The sequence below is a fragment of the Canis lupus genome, chromosome 37 (genome assembly GCF_003254725.2).
Source record: "Canis lupus dingo isolate Sandy chromosome 37, ASM325472v2, whole genome shotgun sequence".
Classification (NCBI taxonomy): domain Eukaryota; kingdom Metazoa; phylum Chordata; class Mammalia; order Carnivora; family Canidae; genus Canis; species Canis lupus.
In genome coordinates, this window is record NC_064279.1 from 18,296,176 (window position 1) to 18,315,951 (window position 19,776).

General features: G+C 32.5%; 1 protein-coding gene and 1 long non-coding RNA gene across 16 annotated transcripts in view; one reads left to right on the forward strand and one right to left on the reverse strand.

Annotated features, from left to right (window-relative positions):
• KANSL1L (KAT8 regulatory NSL complex subunit 1 like) overlaps positions 1-19,776 on the reverse strand; it is a 130,594-nt gene that overhangs the window by 56,963 nt on the left and 53,855 nt on the right. For 8 of the 11 annotated variants that reach the window (XR_007408966.1, XM_049106739.1, XM_049106731.1 and 5 more), the window contains 2 exons: positions 19,394-19,515; positions 1,396-1,600 (listed from right to left, as the gene is read on the reverse strand). Coding sequence is in view for 10 of the 11 variants with exons in the window: in XM_049106739.1 (XP_048962696.1) it covers positions 1,396-1,600; positions 19,394-19,515 (327 nt within the window). In the remaining variant the exon portion in view is untranslated. The remainder of the gene's footprint in view (positions 1-1,395; positions 1,601-19,393; positions 19,516-19,776) is intronic. The other 3 variants (XM_049106737.1, XM_049106738.1, XM_049106736.1) reach the window with 2 other exon arrangements.
• LOC112656322 (uncharacterized) overlaps positions 1-19,776 on the forward strand; it is a 90,785-nt gene that overhangs the window by 46,354 nt on the left and 24,655 nt on the right. For 4 of the 5 annotated variants that reach the window (XR_007408968.1, XR_004812649.2, XR_007408967.1 and 1 more), the window contains 2 exons: positions 3,242-3,334; positions 3,722-3,816. This is a non-coding gene — a long non-coding RNA (uncharacterized LOC112656322). Of the gene's footprint in view, positions 1-3,241; positions 3,335-3,721; positions 4,108-19,776 lie in introns of all 5 variants that reach the window. The other variant, XR_007408969.1, reaches the window with a different exon arrangement.

Consider the following 19,776-nt stretch of genomic DNA (forward strand, 5'->3'; position numbering starts at 1 on the left):
TCTGATTCTAAAGGGGAGATTAATAACATCTCACAGTCATATTTTAAAATAACAATAAATAATAAAATAATGTACTGAAAATGCTTAGCATAATGACTGGAATATGATAAACTATATGGTCTACTACTAACAATGATCTCACGTTTGTTTCTTCCTTTGTTTGTTGAACAAAGGCTGATCTTTACAATCTCAGGATGTGTAAAAGTATTCTAGCAATACCTAACAAATCCCCTAAATTACTGAAGCAAATTCCAATATTTTAGATAAACAGTTCTATATATAATTATGAAATTACAAAATTAATTTCAAAAATATTAACCTATTGCTTGTAGCATCTTTAAATAAAAATCATTAAACAAAATATGATTCTGCATATAAAAACTAAATAAAAATATTTTCCTATTAGGTTGGTTATGTAAAATTTCTTAAGATTCTGAAACAAACTTAAATTTTAAAAAAATGTTTTCAAGTTGGAAAACATAGTAATAATCTGAACTGCTTAAGTGGTAAAAATCAACCTATTAATGAAAACTAATTTGTCAGAATCCACATTTCTATTTAAAATTGAAGCCAATAAAATCAAATTTAAAATTGATTTCTAATGGAACAAAGCACCCTGACTTTTATACTAATATATTTTAAATAGTTTATATAGTAATAGTCAGAAACAATATTAAATGGTAGCATAAAGAAGAATTTCTTTCCTTCGCCATTTTATTTAAAAATATAATAGGAAAAAAGCATGTCATATAACAAAAACTGGAGGTAACTTATCTTGCCCTTTATCATAGTTTGTTGAGATATTCATTGAAAGATGTACATTTAACATTCTGCTAACAGAATGAAAAATACACTTTTCAAAATGCATGGTTTTAATGAAGTACATTTTAACTGTAAAAAGTGTAAGCATGGATATATAAAATTGCATTGTTTATATTACAGAAAAGGGAAAAGGAAAAGTCATGCTGCTCACCAGGATTAATACCAAACCTAAAAAAGACAGCAATGCTATTTCTTACAAAATAAGTGGCAGCTATGCAGATTATCTTTACTTTTTTCTTTACTAACCAAAAGACAAATATGTAGTACACTTTTTTCCCTTATTATCCCTACCAGTAAAATCTTAAAATCACCATATGTAATTTTCCTTCAAGTTAGTTTAAGCATACAATGCATTTTAAAAAATAGAGATGTGAGAAGGTTAATACACTGCAATGTTAACAAAATTATTAAATTCCATTTATATATTATCAATATCTATATCATGTATAAACTATATATTTAAGCTTTCTAGACGTAATTACTCTAAATAATCACGTACAATCCATATCCTCTTGTATGTGAAATACATTGATGACAAAATCTTTGTTCATGTTTTCCCATAGGCAGCCTTACCTGTGGAGTCCAATAAAAAGTAGGGCTCAATCGGTAGAGTTTTCGTTTGTGGAAACTCTGAAGTGGCCTTGTTCGAGCTGCTGTACTCATGATAGTCAAGGATGGAGATTTCAATCTTGTCCTGTCTTTTCTCCTTTTCTTATTGTGCTTCTGGTTAAGTAACCAGCTACTGGAGGAAGAGAGCTCATCTAAATTCTCTGAAGCACTGAAATGCCATGAAATAATTGGGGAGTGGAGGGAATAAAACAAAACAAACAAACAAACAAAAAAAGACAAAGAAAACTAAATGTAAATTGTCTTGATCTACTATGACAGAAGAGTAATAATTTTAGCCAATTTTGTGGTAACAATTGGCAAAAGAATTGGTATTAACAGGGAATTAGATATTCAAATTGTAAAAATAATTTCTACTTCTATTTTCTCCTGTAAAACAAATATCCCATAGGTTATAAATGCTCACATGAGTTCGCTGGTACAATGTACATGTTCATTGTATATCAATAATTCATGCATGTTGTACAGTGTTATAACTATTTATATTCTTTTTTTGCATATGGGTGAGATTATATAAAATTATAGGTTTACAAAAGGCTAAAATCCCATACTATATCATTAGCTGCTCTGAAATAAACATGACATACCATCTCAGTGAATTCTGAAACAAAGACATAATCCTACTATGTTTTAGGAATATTTTTAAACTTCTGATGATATAGAAGCCACAACTATAAAATAATGAAATAGACCACACAAAGTACACATAAAAATAAGTACATTAATGTCAACATTATATTAATTTTTAAACATTATTTTTAAATATTTTTTAAAAATCAGAATATCAGGAGAAAGTTAATGCCCAGTGCCACATAAATTTCATTTATACCAGTATATTATATGTAAAATAATTAAGTTTTTCAGGTACTACACTGTATCGATTTCAACCTTACTTATATTAACAAAAGCTAGTCACTTTAGTATTCTAATATCAATACGTGAATCTGCCATACTTTGTACTGCTAATCAACAAGGAAGTTCTAAATATGTTATTTGGCTTAAGTAGAATTGGTGTTTAACAGTAATTATAAGACATTGTTTTTCCATAGCAGTATCTTTAGTTTTGAATCATATTTATGGCTGCTATAAAATATTCTGCTAGCTTGTAGAGAAAACAAATAATTTAAGAGAATAAATATGGAATTTGGTGACTATCATACATTCAACAAATACTTGAGTATGACTGGCTAGACCAGTACAGGGAAAATGAGGTGATGATAATTATTTCACTTTAGTCTTCAGAGAGCCCTAGTCAACAACATCATAAGTACCAGTTAGTAAGCGTTCTAAAGATCTGACAAAGGTTTAAGAGATAACACTACTCACAAATTAACAGGTCCAATCTCATATCCTGATGTTATTTTCTGTAACAAGTATATCAGCGGTAAGTAACATTCTGCTCTTGAGAAACAGCCATGGAGTTGGGCTATCATGCCAAGGGCGAGCAGAAGGCACAGGTGATAGGCAACAAATTAGGCACTAGGTAAGGCAGGTGACTGGCAGAGAAGTAAGCCAGGTGGTTGATATAAAAAATTAAGTCAGGATGCTAGGATTCAGGAAGGTAAGAGTAGATCCAGTACAAAAAGAGGTTCTTCTGGCAAGTCAGAAATACCTTTAGGCAGATATATTGGTTCCTTAAAAGGGACATTGCTTCCATAGTGTCTAGAGAAAATGAAAAGCTTTTTTTTTTTTTTTTTTTTTTTTTTAATTCCAGGAGCCTGAAGCGCAGTTAACTCAGCCCTCTATTTACAATTCTTTAGTTGTTAATGAGCCCTTATCCCCCTCCCCACAGGAGAGTTAGCCCTAAAGAAGGCAAGCCACCATCTCTACTGATGGACAGCATACAGCTTTTACACTGGCTAGAGGTTTACAGGTTGGGTTAAAGGTAAGTAGAAAACATGTCACTTTGTTCAGGGAACACTATATTTTCAAGTTTCTAAGGTGATGGACACATTATCATTGAGAAAAAAAAATTTTAAAAAAACTTGAATATGTTCGCAGCTGCAATTCTTTTTTAATGACTTCTGACAGACACACTCTAGCTATTAAGGATCCTTGTAAAGTGTTATCAAAATTTATCATTCTCGAATAAATGGGGAAATGTACTGAAATTCAAAGATGTGAACTCTGTTTATTTCATACCTAATCAATGTATAAAGCACATTATTCTCACCAAAGCTCATTTGGTAGATAAACCACTTTTAAAAATAACTGATGAGGTTATTATAAAGAATTATTACAAATCACTGACAAATTCACTTATTTTCCCCAGTGTTCTACACTAAAGAGACAATAAATCAATCAACTTCAATGAAAAGCAGAAAAAGAGAAAAATGAGGGAACTTGGAAGACAACAACTCTGTTCACGTAACTATAACTTACAGCTTTTTCCTCAGGAGATATGATATAATCTAGTAATTAAGCATTAAGGAAAACAAGAACTTAAATAAAACACCATCAGCACATGATATTCTTTTAAAAAAAAAGCTATAATAATAATAATAGGAAGAGGAGGAGAAAACCCAAGAGGAAAAATAATATTTCAATAAGAGAAGATTTAGTGTTCACATCAAGTTGTAGGTACACCCCGGCAATCCCAGAAACTGAGGATGCAATAGATCACTACCAAGTACTGTCCTGTTATAAAGGCAACAATCAGTAAGTACCAATATATAATTATCACTGAACTTCTGAAATTGCAATCTTACAAGTGGGATAGTACCAGAAGAGGTGATGAATTATACTTTTGCACATTTCCAATTGGAAACTTTTGCTCAAAGAAAAAAAAAAAAAACCTGAAAGGATACATCTTTTGTGAGGTATAGGCACAAAGCATAATTTGGCTTTAAAATGAATTAAATAATTGAAGAGAAGGGGGAACTGAGGGTGGATTTACATCTTTCTCCATTTCCACTGTCACTGCCCTAATCCAAGCTTTTTTTTATTCAGGAATAAATACTCGAATAGCCTCTAACTAGTCTTCTTCATCTAAACTTTTCCCCCTTTCAGTCCCTTCTATACCAGTCTATTGGGTAAACAAATCTTATCCTTTCATGCCCCTTCCTCCCATTCCTACACTGCTTAACATCTCTCAAAGTCTTCCCATTGCTCTGGAGAAAAAGACTTCAAGTTTAAAAGGCATGGACTAGCCTGGCACCTGCCATCGCACTCCTCCCTGTTACTTGAATTCTAGCCACACCACCTCCTTTCATTTCAAATAAATCATACTCTCTACTGTATAAGACCTATCATATGTTATCTCTGCTTTACAGAACTTTCTCACATTCTCCTTCAACTACATAATCTCTAATAATCATTTGGCTCTCAGTTCAAAAGTCAGCTTCTCAGGGAAGTCTTTCAGTCCTTGGTTCATCTCTCCAATGACTAGGTCACATCCCCTTTTGAGCTTTGATAAGCACTGTTCATGTGTCCTTTGTAGCATTTTTCATAGTGATAATTTTACATTTGAGTGATTATCTGATTAACTGATGTCTTACTTTCTAGACTATAAGTAGTGCAGGTACTGTGTCTGTTTTGTTTAACCCTGTATCAAGAAGTTCCTGATATTGTACCTTGCATACAGCAGATATTCAATAAATACTTGATGAGTAGAGGAATATATACGTATACATTGTCAGGTTTATCATTCCACCTCTGTGCTTTGTATAATGCTTGTATAACACACACTACCCCTACATAATTAATTTAGTGAATGAGTAAACATTGAACGTTTTAACCTAGAGCCAAAAGAGGATCTAAACAGAAGGCTATAAAAGATATAGGCTAAGAAAGATAAGATATATACTGACATGGCCTTGCATTTCATTCTGAATCTCTAACTGATTTACAAAAGGTAGTTTTTGGTAGTAAGATATGATATATTTTATTTTATTGTATAGTCAAGTATGTCCATCATAAATTTAGAAGAATAAGCAGATAAGAACTATAAGATGTTGATTTGTAAAAAGGGTATCAATCAAGTCTAAACACTTCTAATGTGCAGAGTGCAAAACAACTGAGAGCTTTATCTAATAATCAAAGTTCTGAGCTTACATTTTGTTAACATTATCTACTTTCTCTAATAGTTATTTAATGACTTTCTGAAATCACTGTTTTTCTAGTACAATCCTAGAAAATTCTGGTAGTTAAGATTATTTATAGATATCAGAAAGCATTCATTTTGCTTGTACAGAGTATGAGTGGAAAACTTCAAGTGAATTTTTTTACAGTATATGCCTATACTTTGATTACTATAGGAACCAAAAGCCCAAAAGTGAGTCAATCATTTTTTACCAGATATTCTAATGTAAATCGCTACCAAAATCCATTCCTGCAAACATTATGTACTTATAATAAATAAAACAATTTAAAAATATGGGCATATGAGGGCATTGATTAGCTAGCTTTCTGATATTATCTTGGTGGCAGTATTGATGACAGAGGATGTACAGTAACAGTCTAATTTTTATCTTTCTTTTCATTTTTTTCCTACAAACCCACTGAAAGACACTGTAGAATTTTCATAGTAAATTTCTCAAGTATTTAATAACCTTTGCCTAAGCCAAATTATGTTCATAGAAGGGCTGGAATAATTGGAATATTATAATAAACTCATAATGCTCTACTCAAATATTTTTAGTAAATAAGAAACTTCTGAGCCTGGTTATAAATTCAGAATGCCAGAACCATAAAAGCATAGAAAAGACTTCATGGGGTGACTTTTATCTTTTATTCTCAAGAAAGAGCAGAGAATATTTAACAGAGAATTTTAAAATACTGTTTAAGGACAGTAGTTGTCAGTATTCTTCCCATATTCACCCATTCTCATATTGAATACACTTTTAAAAAAGTAGAGGGGTGCCTGGTCACTCAGTTGGTTAAGTGTCAGACTTGATATCAGCTCGAGTTCAAGCCCCATGTTGGGATCCACGCTGGGCATAGAGCCTACTTTAAAAAATAAATAAAATAAAAAATACAAAAAGTACAAATCAATAATGAAGAGAATTAGAATGTGCATTCTCAAAAAGATTATTATAGCCCCACCTCCCGGCCCCCAGTTCCCCATACACTCAAGTACAAAATACCCACACCCACTGTCCTGAGTTCAATAGTGTCCTCATAAAATCTTCATCCACCAAGAACCTCACAATGTGACCTTATTTGGAAATACAGTCTGCAGATGTAATTAGGTAAAATGAGGTCATTCAGGATTAAAATGGATTCTAAATCCAATCACTGATGTTCTCATAAAAAGAGACAAAGAGACAAAGAGGAGACCCACCCAGGGAATAATGCCATGTGGATAAAGAGGTAGAGATTAGAGAGCTGGGCTACAAGCCAAAGAATGCCAAGGACTGCCAGCAAACACTAGAAGCTAGGAAAAGGCAAGAAAGGATTTTTCCCTAGAACCTTCATAGACAGCAGGGCCCTAACACATTGATTTTTAAAGTCTAGCCTATATAACTGTCAAAGAGTAAATATCTGTTATCATAAGCCACACAGTTAGTAGTGGTTTGTTACAACAAACCTAGGCAACTAATATATCCATAAAACTGCACACCTAAAAATCACTGTTTTTGCATGATTGGTAATCTCTATTTCAAGTCTCTGCTTTTTATCAGTTGGAATTTTTTGATGAATTCAACCTTCTCCAAACTTTCCCTGATGTCAAGCATCTTGCTAATAGTTGAATTTACTATCTTGTTTTCCCTTGATAGTGTTTGGAGAAATGAATGCATCACATGCTCATCTTTCTTCTTTTTTATTTTTTTTTTAAGTAAACTCTACCCCAGTGCGGGGCTGGACCTCACATCCCCAGATCAAGAGTCAGTTGCTCTACTGACTGAACCTGCCAGATCCCCCCAAAATCTTGGGAATTCTTAAAGCTGTGAATATGTGAATTCACTTGACTATCCTTTCTATATGTCAAAGTTTTCTATAATAAAAGATAGAGAGGAAAAGAGACAGACTATTATTGTAATGAGTGCTGTTATTTTTCCTCTGGCTCTTAACTTCATGTGGTACTTTTTTTTTTTTTTTTTAACATAATCTCTACACCCAACATGGAGCTCAAACTCACAGCCCTGAGATCAAGAGTTGCATGCCCTACCGACTGAGCCAACCAGGTGCTCTTCAGGTGGTACTTTTTAAAGCATTAAGGCAAAGAGACTAGGAAGCCAATTAATGGGAGTTCTATTTTTCCCACGTGTAATTTGTTTGAAATGAAGACTTTTTATTTTACTAATTATTATTTTTCATTGTATTTTATTTTGCTATTTTTCATTTTAAAAGAAAATTTGGAAATAGAAAAAAATGAAAATTATTTTTCAAAATCCCATCATCTAATCACAAACACAGCTTTCATTAAAATTTTGATTTATATCCTTCAAGTCTTTTTTTTTGAAATGATACTTACTATACAATGATTTTGGTATCCTAATTTTTCCACTTAACATTCCAAAATAAACATGTCACCATATTATTTTTTAATACTTATAGAATATTCCATTCAGTGGTTGTATCAAAATTTATTTAAACATTCCCTCTAACATTAGATTTTGGACTTACAGGTAAAAAGGCAGGAAAAAAAGTTTTTACAAAAGAAAATAATTCCTACTGACATTACTTTCAAAAAATAGCTGGGAAACTTTATTTCCTTATTGATGTCACACATCTAGCTAATATAATAATACATATCATTCAAATGTCATTCAAATAATTAATGTCATTCAAATGAACCCAAAATTATGTTGAAAATTTCAGCCTAGAATACTCAGCTAACTTCTGAGAAGTGACTATTAAAGATATTACAAGGAAGAAAGAATTACTTTCTATGTAATTAGTTTGCCAGTTTAAGTGCAGTTTTTCAATTATGATACCCAATTAGAAAGAACGGTTGCATTTCAAGAGATAATTACCATTAGTGGAAATAAATAGCATGGCAATGATTCATTGGAATTTAATTTCATATCATGTTCTGGGTCTCATTAAGGCAAAAGAAACAACAACAATAAAAATCTAGATATTACTTCAAATAGAAATTCACTTTCTCAGAGATAATACCCCATGGGGTAAGCAAGGATCCATTTACAACATTTTATCTTCATTTTAGAGTACAAGATCTAAAAACAAATATCTCCAGGATAATAAAATGTAATGCTTCATTTGTTTGAAGACTAATCTTTTCAGTTGCTCAGTTCCTGGTGACTCATCTTAAACCCTGCTGCCAAGATTAATAAAGCTAAAAAAACAATTCTAACTTCTGGGAGATACTGCCATTAAATAAGAGGTGGGGGTTGGGAATCAATGAATAACAAGTGGGCAAACAGGTAGTATGGAAAATAATTAACGAGGTGAATTTACTTTAGACATTGTGAGAGAATAGTTCATTAGGATATTATAAAAATGACCTTAATATTTTTTTAAATTATATCAAACAGTAAGCTCTACGTGATCCACTAAAAATTAATATACAGAATAGGTGGCCAACTTTTAAAAATTCTAAACTTAAATTTCTTCTAAGTTAATTATACACTAAAATTATGATATAATGTGATATAAAGCAAGAGTAAGTATGCTTTATTAGAAGAACTGTAACACTTTACTTATGAGATTACTTATCTGGCAACCCCAAGTACACAGAATATGGGTGAATTCCATAAAGCCTTTCAAATAACTAAAAAACCTCACTACTCATACACAAAAGTTCACTCCTGTTACTGTTAGGAGAGGCCTTCTTTCTTACTAGAAAATGTCTCTTATTATAGTACAAATATTTCTACCACTTTGGTTATCTGATTTTCTAGTCACCCTTAAATTAGATAAGATAAAGAAGAACTGCTTGCGATAGCCATGAAATCAATTCCTAAATATCAATCTGACCATGGGGGAGAAAAGACAAATGAGTAAAAAATATTTTTTATGGAATGCTGATTACTTGCAAGAAATCTTAAAAGACATTTCATTCATTCAACAAATATCTGTTCATGCCCATGATGTGACTCTCAGTAATCTTAGGAATTAGGAAAAGAGCAGGACGCTAGGAAAAGAGCAGTTAATAGGTCAGATTTTAAAAGTTCCTGCTTTCATGGAGCTTATATTCTCATCCAGGAAGACAGCTAACCAGCAAGTAAAAAAACAAAACAAAGCAAAATGTCACACTTATTATTTCATTTGATCCTCACAACAATCCAGGAAGCAGACTGTTCTCATTTGAACTGTGATTTAGAAAGTTGCCCAAGAATACAATGCTACCAAATGGCAGAGTTGGGATTGACCTCAGATTTGTCTGATTCCAAAGAGATATTTTTAATTTTTTAATATTTATTTATTTATTTATTTATTTATTTATTTATTTATTTATTTAGAGGGAAAGAGAATACCATGCACAGGGCTGGGGTAGGAAGAGGAGAGGGATAAAGAATCTTAGGCAGGCTCCACATCCAGTGCAGAGCCTGACATGGCACTTGATTTCATGACCCTGAAGATCATGACTTGAGCCTAAATCAAGAGTCAGACTGAGCCACCCAGGCGCCCTCTAAAGGGACTTTTTTTTTTTTTTTAAGATTTATTTATTTGAGTTAGAGAGAGAGAGAGCACATGCAAGAACTTGTGCATGAACAGGGGGAGGGGCAGAGGGAAAGAATCTCAAGCAGACTCCATGCTGAGCATTGAACCCTACATGGGGCTCCATTCCACAACCCTGAGACCATGACTTGACTCAAAGTCAGTGGTTCAACTGGATGAGCCACCCAGGCACCCTCTTATTTTATTTTATTTTTTTAATATTTGAGAGAGAGAAAGTGGGAAGGGAGGGGCAGATGAAGAAGGAAAGAGTCTCAAGCCAACTCTGCACTGAACTGCAGAGCCCAATGGGAGCAGGAGGGGGCAGTGCTTGATCTTATGACCCTGAGATTGGGACCTGGAGATCACAACTTGGACCAAAACCAAGAGTTGGACAATTAACTGACTGTACCACCCAGGTGCCCCCCAAAGGGGTATTCTTAAAAATCAGTTTTCTCATAGCACTTGATCAGCATTTAAATTTATGTATTTAACTCTGTGATTATTCAGTTGATCTCTTTTTTTCCCCACCCAGACTCTATACCTTGAGTAAAGATACCACATATGTTTTTGTTCAACATGTATCCCCACTGCCCAATCCAATGCCTGGCACACTAAAGTTACTCAGTAGGTATTTGTTCACTATTAAGTAAATTCTTTTATAGGTACACAACTATTAATCTCCACAGTCTCTGAGGATGTGGCCATAGTCATGAGCCTGAGTTACCAAAAAACAAACAAAAACAAAAACAAAAACAAAAACAAACAAACAAAAAAACTGAATTAACTCCAGTATCATCCATGAAAGGCAATATGTAATAAATTTTATTTAATAATTCTTGGCTTATATGAAAGTTTCTAGCATATAAGTAGAATCTTCATTCCTCTTACTGTCTTAAGTACTTCTTTCATAATAATATCTAGATTATGCTTTAAAGTTACTAAAACATGTTGAGTAATTTTTCTCTATTCACGAAATCTCTTGATTTAAGCTAACATAAAATGATTACATCCAAAGCAAAGCACAAAAGTCATGTGACAAAAAGGTACATTTTAGGCTATTTTGAAATCTTTATTTTTATTATTCATTTGTTTAAAAAAATGGCATTCCCAAATATAAACATTTAGTTAAAGAATATTAGTACTAGAAACTATAAATATTTGTGTCCCAGTAAATTTAAAGATAAAGAAATAGCATGTAAAGATTTTAAGCTTACTTGCCCAAGGTCATAAAATGTCAAAAACAAAAAGAATAGATAAAAATGTATACTTTATATTCATAACCACAAATTAACCTGAAACCACTAAATTTCAAAAAACACTCTAATTGATTAAAAATGAATACAAGTTACAACTTTTGGGGGGAGGGGAAGGGAGAGATTAAATGTCCCAAGATGGCCTTTTAAGGAGGTGTTTTATGTAATAAAACTTTGTTTTTATTATAGGGTCCCTAACCAACCAGGCAGATCAAAGGCAGGACAACTTTATAACTCCCCAAGAGTTATGATGGAGAAACAGGTGGTACCTCTGATTCCCAGTAACTAGAGGACTTTCAGTAACAGACTTACATAGGCCCTAAAATCCATATTGTAACTCAGGCCACTGGAAGCATTTTTTTTTTTTAAAGTAAGAATAGTTCTGAATCAATGACTAGGATAATGCCATGATATGAAAGAAATAAAACTACCTACAATTTTAATATACATACATAAAATATATAGTTTTAACATACATAATATGTCCTGACATAAAAATATCAACGGTTAACATTATTAGGCTGTTTCTATGTGCCAGGCATTGTTTTAAGAGTTGTGTATATACTGCCTTATTTACTTTTCATACAATCATATACTATCTCTCAATATCTCCTACATTTACTTTAAGATATATATTTAACAGTCAATGATCTGTTTTGTGGCATACTGCATCCTCATAGACTAACATGTACTTTTTAAGATAGTGTGATTGTAAACGTTGGAAAAGAGTAGAAACTGAATAACTGCCAAATGTTAGTAAAGACTTGATAAAATTTTTGGAGGAGAGAGAATATAAATACTTAGACACCATAAAGACATTTAAGAACTGTAAGGTAAATATTATTTATCATAGTAAATTACCAAATTTCCTATCACTTTTAAATGTTCCTTTTGTCTGTATCTACATTCTGTAACTTCCTATTATTATACTGCTATTATCAGGTCTGACATTTGTATTAATTTACACATTTCAGCTGAGTATGCACCTCAAAATATACAAATATATATGAATACTTTTCAGATCAGAGAGGACAATTAAAGAAAACTATAGTTATATGTCCTTTCCTTTAGCCATTCTTCATTTGCTTCCCACAAGTATGTTTGAAGGCTTTCACTGAAAAAGACAGAACAGACATCCTAGATTAAGACAGTATTGACAGATAAAGAAAAGGGCAAGGGTTATAAAATCAGTAACTGGATCATTCTTTATCGCCAAAATTGAAGGTAACATGTTGAAATAAGATTTAATTCTGTTTCCTTTTCAACAAATATTATATTCCTTCTCCTATCTTAAAACTTTGATATTCTATGATTATAATTTAAATAATGTAGAACTAGTCAAGCTTTGCTCACAGGCTTAGGATAATAATGCCATTTTTTTGTTGTTGTTGTTGTTTTCAAACCTATAGCGGCTGCTGTGTTTTCTATTTGCCCTTTCTGTTTTTTTTTTTTAATTAAGATCATTTATTTATTTATTCATGAGAGACAGGCAGAAACATAGGCAGAGAGAGAAGCAGGGGAGCTCCCCAGGGGGAGCCCGATGCAGGGCTTGATCCCAGGACCCCAGGATCACACACTGAACCAAAGGCAGATAGATGTTCAACCACTGAGGTACCAGGCACCCTCTATTTACCCTTTTTGAAGTATATAATTTGTATCCTATTTTTCTCAACTTTCTGATTGTGAAATGTAAGATATCTACAAGTAAGTACATAAAATGTTTGACTTATAAATATGAAGCAATGCTTCACCTACTCGTCCCTGTAACATAAACACCACTTAGGCCAAGAAATGGATTATCAGTACCTAAGAAGCCTCCCCACAACCTTGGGGAGGGCCTCCTCTTCATATTTAGCACAGAACTACAGAAAGGTAAATCAATATCAGGACTTTTCCAGTGTCCTGAATAACTCAAGGACTTGAGAACAATTTAAAACCACTCACCTGCCTCCTGACCTATTGTTCCCATGGACTTTTTTTTTCTGTTTTTAGCCCACTAGACATGTTTTACTACGGTTTGGTTAAATATGCCCATATACTTATTTACTATTTCATTTGTCCTTAGTTCCCTCTTACATCTTGAAATACTCATCTAGGACCATCACTTTCCATTGCTTGAGGCACACCCTTATGGTTATCATTATAATTAGAGTCTACTAGTGACCCACTCTTTAGTTCTGATTTATCTGAAGGCATTTGTGTTTCACACTCAGACTTCAAAGATGTCTTCTCTGGATATAGAATTTCTAGGCAGACAGTTATTTTCTCTCAACACACTGAAGATACCATTCTACTGTGCTGTGGCTCTTGTTACTACTCTTGAGAAGTCAGCTGTTAGGTGAACTATGGAGTTTCAGTTCAGGTGATGTCTTCCTCTTTCGCCACCTCTGCTATTGTTTTTAGATGTTTCATTTGTCTTTGTTTTATTTCCCCCATTTCCTCTGGTTCTAGAGGTGGATTTCTTTTTATTTGTCCTGCTTAAGAATCTGTGTCTGGCTTCCTGAATTTGGTGTCTTTCATCAGATCGGTTAATTTTTCAGCCAATCTCTCTTCAAATATCACTTCTGCTCCATTCTCTAGTTCATCTTCAGGTCTCCAATGAAGTCTTCTATTAGACCTGCTCAATATGTTCTCACATTTTTAAATGTTTTTTAAATGACTATTTTCCATAGTTTTGTCTCTTTTCCTATAATCTGGAACTTTTCTTTCTCTCTATCTTCTACATTACATATTCTCTATTCAGTTGTGTCAATGTTGCCAAATTCACTTATACTTAGTTTTTATTTTAATGAAGGTATTTTTCAGGAGTTTTATTTGGATCTTTTTCATATGTACCATGTAACTTTTATAGCTTCCTCCCTGCAGATATTTTAAGCCTATCTTTTACTTCTCAAATCAAAATGAGTACTATTTTTAAAAATATAATCAGATTGTGTTTGATAATTCTAATATCTGAAAACTTTGCAATCTGTTTTTCCTATTATTTTCTCTTTATTCTTACTCTTATCGCTCTCCTCACACATCTGATTATATTTACATGTGGGCTGATCACTGCCTTGAAAAATTATTCCTGAGGGTTTCCTGCAGGCTAAGAAAGCAGATCTCTTCCTCCAAAGAGAATCTACAGCTGTCTCTGCCATCTACCTTGTAGTATTCCTACAACTCTCCCCCTGATGCCCAACGTGGGGAAAAGTAAACAGTTTTCCTTCTGATTTACACTTACTCTGAGGCTGTAGCCCATGGAATAGGATTTCATTTCATCTCCCTGCCATAGGCAAGGCTTTGATTTGTTTTAGCTTTGATTTATCTTCCTCTCACCCCGCAAGCTATTAAAACTTCACTTGATTTTTGATTTGGCTTTGATTTCTCTTTCTTTCCCCACAAAGCTATCAAAACTCAATTTTGTCAGAAATTGGCCTCAGACAAAAGTAGATGCTGTGCTTTACTTACTTTTTTGGTTTCTTGCTTTTTCTTAGCTTTTGGCTTAGAAATACCATTAACATTCACTAATTTCTCATTTTCAAAATAAACAATAAAATATTCTTATTCAACCCAGCAATTCCACCTCTGGGTGTATGTCTAAAAAATTAAAAGCAAGAACTCAAACAAATTTTTTTAAAAAAGCAGATTCAGTTTATCTGTATACTCATTTTTTTTTTTTTTTTTTTTTTTGGTATACTCATGTTTAAAGCAGCATTATTCACAATAGCCAAAAGGTGGCTATTCATAAGTTCACCCAGGGATCAATGAATAAACAAAATGTGGTCTTTACACAGAATGCAATATTATTCAATCTTAAAAATGTGGTCTTTACACAGAATGCAATATTATTCAATCTTAAAAATGACACATGCTATATAATATGGATGAACCTTGATGGCATTATGCTAAGTGAAGTAACCTAGTCATAAGAGGACAAATACTGTATAATTTTGCTTATATGAGATACCAAGAGTGGTCAAATTCATAGAGACACATAGTAGAATGGTGGTTGCCAAGGAATGGGAAAAAAAGGAAGAATAGGTCCTTATTGTTTAATGGAGTTTCAGTTTAGGAAGATGAAAATAGTTCTGAAGATGACGGTGATTACTGCACAACAATGTGAACATACTTCATGCACTAAACATAAAAACGGTTAAAATGGTAAATTCTGTTTATGTACATTGTATCAGGATTTTAAAAGTTTTCATTCAAATGAATACTTTTCTTACCTTCACATTTACTTAAATATATAAAATGAACAGTATTTGTATGCTTAATAGGGACATCTTAAGAAAATGCTTTCTGACTATCAAGTTTGCAAAACATTAAATTAACTAAGCCCTTACTCTTAAAATTCATTGATTCTTAAACATGTTTTCTTCATATATAATTACATGTGAAGAAAAAATAACAAGATTGGAAAAACACAAAGATATAAGAAATAAAACTAGGCTTCACTTGACATTTTACTCCCAGAAGCAAAAGGCAAATAGATAAATTTCACCTTCCTTCAATACAGATATCTAAAAACCTAAGCTTCTTCTTTATTACTATAATACAAAATTGTGTCTCCAATTAATTTCCAAATCTCAAATGTGATGAGTACAATAATCTTTTAAATATACAGAATTTTACTATTACGTATTTGTTTATTTTACAAGAAGTTCAGTTAGAGAATACTTTTAAATTCTTAACTAGGTTTACAAATATCAATTAAGTATTTCTTGGAATATAGTTAAGGCATTAAAAAGACAACGACAACAACTACTCAGAAACCACAAAACATCATTTTCCAGGGATGGGCTGCTCATGCTACAAAAAGAGGAAGAAGGCAGGGAAGGGAATTAAACAGGGAAGAGACAATGTCTGACTGGCCAGTGTATGTGCAAACCTTTACCTAACTCCTACAGCTTCTTTTCTCACTTCTAACTTGGCTATAGTCACTTTATAAACAACTATAGTCACTTAATAAACAACTTGGCTATAAACACTTTAAAAACATCTGCAGCCCCCTTAATCTCTACCACACCACTTGCAAGGAACAAGTGTATTTCTACCTTATATAAAATCCCTCCATAACTTTATGATATATATTTCTACATTTACCATCTCTAGCTCTTTCCCTTCATTTTAATAAAGATACTTACATTACTTCCATCTTAAAAACAAAAAATACCTTTCTTGATCTTATACATCCATCCTACTATAGCCTTTACAGTCAACAACCTTGAAAGTGCACTCCTCCTCTCTACTATTTCTCCAGTTCTCTGTCAGCCCACTCTCATCTCTTCTCTCGTCATGCCACTACACTGCTGGTGCTGAGGTCTCAATGGCAGAACCAAGAGACATTTTTCAGTACCTCCCTTCACATCTGACAGACACATCCACCATAAATCCTCAAAATTGTCTTTTCCTTCAAAGTTATTACTCTATCTGCAATATATTCCAGTTTCTATGTTCTTGGTTAAATAGAATTATTATGGTATATATTCTCATAAACAGAATTTTTACAAAAAATTTAATGAAACCAGAAGTCTGTGGTAGCAAAAGATTTAAAAACAGTTATTAAACTTAAAGATAAATTACACATTTTAAACAAAAACTCTAATATTCTAAATTTGCTCAATTTTTTGGTAGGGGGAGGGGTGGTGGAGAGGGAGAGAGAGAATCTTAAGCAGGTTCTATGCCCGCAGCAATGAGCCCGATGTGGCGCTTGATCTCATTACCTCACAACCCGGAGGTAACTCAAGCAGAAATCAAGATGCCCAATGGACTGAGCCCCCTCGGCACCCCACTCACCTTCGTTTGATGAAAGGTAGCTGTATTACATTTTCTGCAAATGCTAGGAAACCAAACCTTTTCTTCAAGAAAAGTATATTTTGACAACAAATGTGAAAATGCTTTTTGAAAGGAACTCATGTTATATAGAAAGCATACTGAAAAACTGTCCATTACTACCCGAAGTAAATAAATTAGTAATTAATAAAATTAATTAAAGCACTTGCATATCAGAATACTTCAAAAAGTTGGAGAATAAATTTTTATCTTAAATCTAAAAAGAATTTAAGTAGTTTTTGAGCCTTTTATAAACTTTTTTTTTCATTTCCCCCCTAGTCCCTATTATAAACTTTTTAAAATAAGCCTTCCAATTAACCTGTAAGAACAAATACCTGACATCAGGAAAGAGGGCAATTACTAGCAGATTTCAACAAGAACCTCTGAACTATTAGTAAACAGAATTGAAAAGAAAAAAAAAAAAAAAGAATTGAAAAGTATCATGATTTAAGTAAATAAAACCAATGTTAACACTACTTTCATTTGGAACCATGTATCTTTATAAGGTATCTTTTCACCTATGAAAGCTAATAAAATCTAGTATTCAAATAACTGCACACAATTCCTTTATTATTACATATTTTGAATAATTATACTTCACCTATGAGACTGCTAGTTAAAAGTAGAGACTTGTTTCATCTTTGTAACCTAGCACTTTGACTACATGACATATAACAAATAGTTATGTAATAAATACTGTGTGACTAACCAAAAATATAGGCAAGTACATTAAAATGAAAATATGTACACACATACATATATATATGTAATAGTATAATGTCTGGTTAGGTAAAAATGTTACCAAAATGGGCTTGACCCAAATCATGATGTTTGCACATCAATTTAATGGTATTTAATGGCTCAACTTATAATTATAACTTCCTCTTTAAAAAACAAATTATGACTTTCTTAATTAGCATATGTTCTCATAAATGAAGATATCAGAGTTGCCTTATACAACATGTGAGAATCTTTGCTTTCAAAGTAAATCATCAGTGATATAAGGAATGAATATTAAAATCAACAAACCGTAAAGCAAAACTAATAGAAGAACTTTTTTCTGTGACAGGACAATGAATAAATTATCCAGCACAAATGAAACAGTGAAAGTATTAAAAATTAGATTTTCAAAATAGCAAATCAGAAATAAAGCCCAAATAACAATATATTTAAGAGAATTTATATCCTCTAATCGCATGAAAAATGTGATGGTTACTTCACATAATTTTTACCAGAGAATAAATTTTCTTTTCATGTTATAATAAACAAAATTTAGCAATAAATCATATAATTATTAATATAAATATTTCCCAATACTAAATTACACTCAGTCCTCCATGGCAGCTAAAGAAGCCACATTAGAATTTTATTTGAAAAAAAATTAGAAAAATAATATTCTATTAGCATCTTTAATTCTACTTGAATCTTTAAAATAGAAAAATAAGCAAAATAAAAGGGACATAAAAGCTGTCTATGGGGATCTCTGAGTGGCTCAGTGGTTTAGCACCTGCCTTCAGCCCAGGGCATGATCCTGGAGTCTGGGGATGGAGTCCCACTTCGGGCTCCCTGCACGTAACCTGCTTCTCCCTCTGCCTGTGTCTCTGCCTCTCTCCCTTTCTCTCTCTCTCTCTCTCTCTCTCGCACTCTCTCGGTGTCTCTCGTGAATAAATAAATAAAGTCTTAAAAAAAGAAAAAAAAGCTGTTCACAAAAGAATTAAGATCTTGTGTGTGTGTGTGTGTGTGTGTGTGTGTGTAATTGCTGATATAATAAATTGCTAAAGATTATAGTAATTACTATATTAATTGCATTCAGAAAAAATGTTTACCTTATAAAAGCTGAGATCTAAATGATCAAATGAAACTTTACCTGAACTTTATGGATGGTATCTACCAATCTCCTGTGCCCAAACTATATATAGGGTCTTTTTTTCTTAAAATGTTTTGGAATGAATGAATGAATGAATGAATAAATAAATAAATATTGAAAGGGCAGTATGGAACGAAAGAATATAAAATGTACAAAATGGAAGGTATGTTAAAAAAAATGCAGTACTTCTGTAGCAAAGGTATCACCATTTTTCTTTTTCAGAAACATTTTACATCCTGGAAAATTTGCTCCCGCAGTCTCTGGTTTATGTTTACATTAATCATATAAGTTTGATGACATCTAAAAATTTATCCATGTTCTATTGATTGTATTCTAATAGTGCTTAAGAAGAAAAAAGCAACTATACTACTTAAAAGATCAAAAAATAAATAAAATAAACAAAGCCAAATTTAGAAGCCAAACGATCCCACTTGATACCTACCTCCTGGAAATGCCATTAGTCAGACATTTATGGCTACAGGATTTGGAGGACAGGGGTGATGAAGTTGGGGATAAGTTGAGGGGGGCAATCAAACTGTTGATGATCTCTGTCAACTGTGCACTCTGCAAGAAAACAATGAAACTTTACTACTGCTAAGCAAGAAATGTGAGTTAAGTCTCATACTTTTAGTAAATGCTTATATTTTAATAAACATTTTAATCTACCAAGATGATTTATACCACTACAAATTTTTCTACTTTTATATGTAAATCTACATTTTAAAGTATCCTATCTTTTCTATATCCATTTTTGTTACAGTTCCTTTATCTATACATCCTATCCTCCCAAAATATTTGAATTTAGCTTATAGCATCTACAGAGTA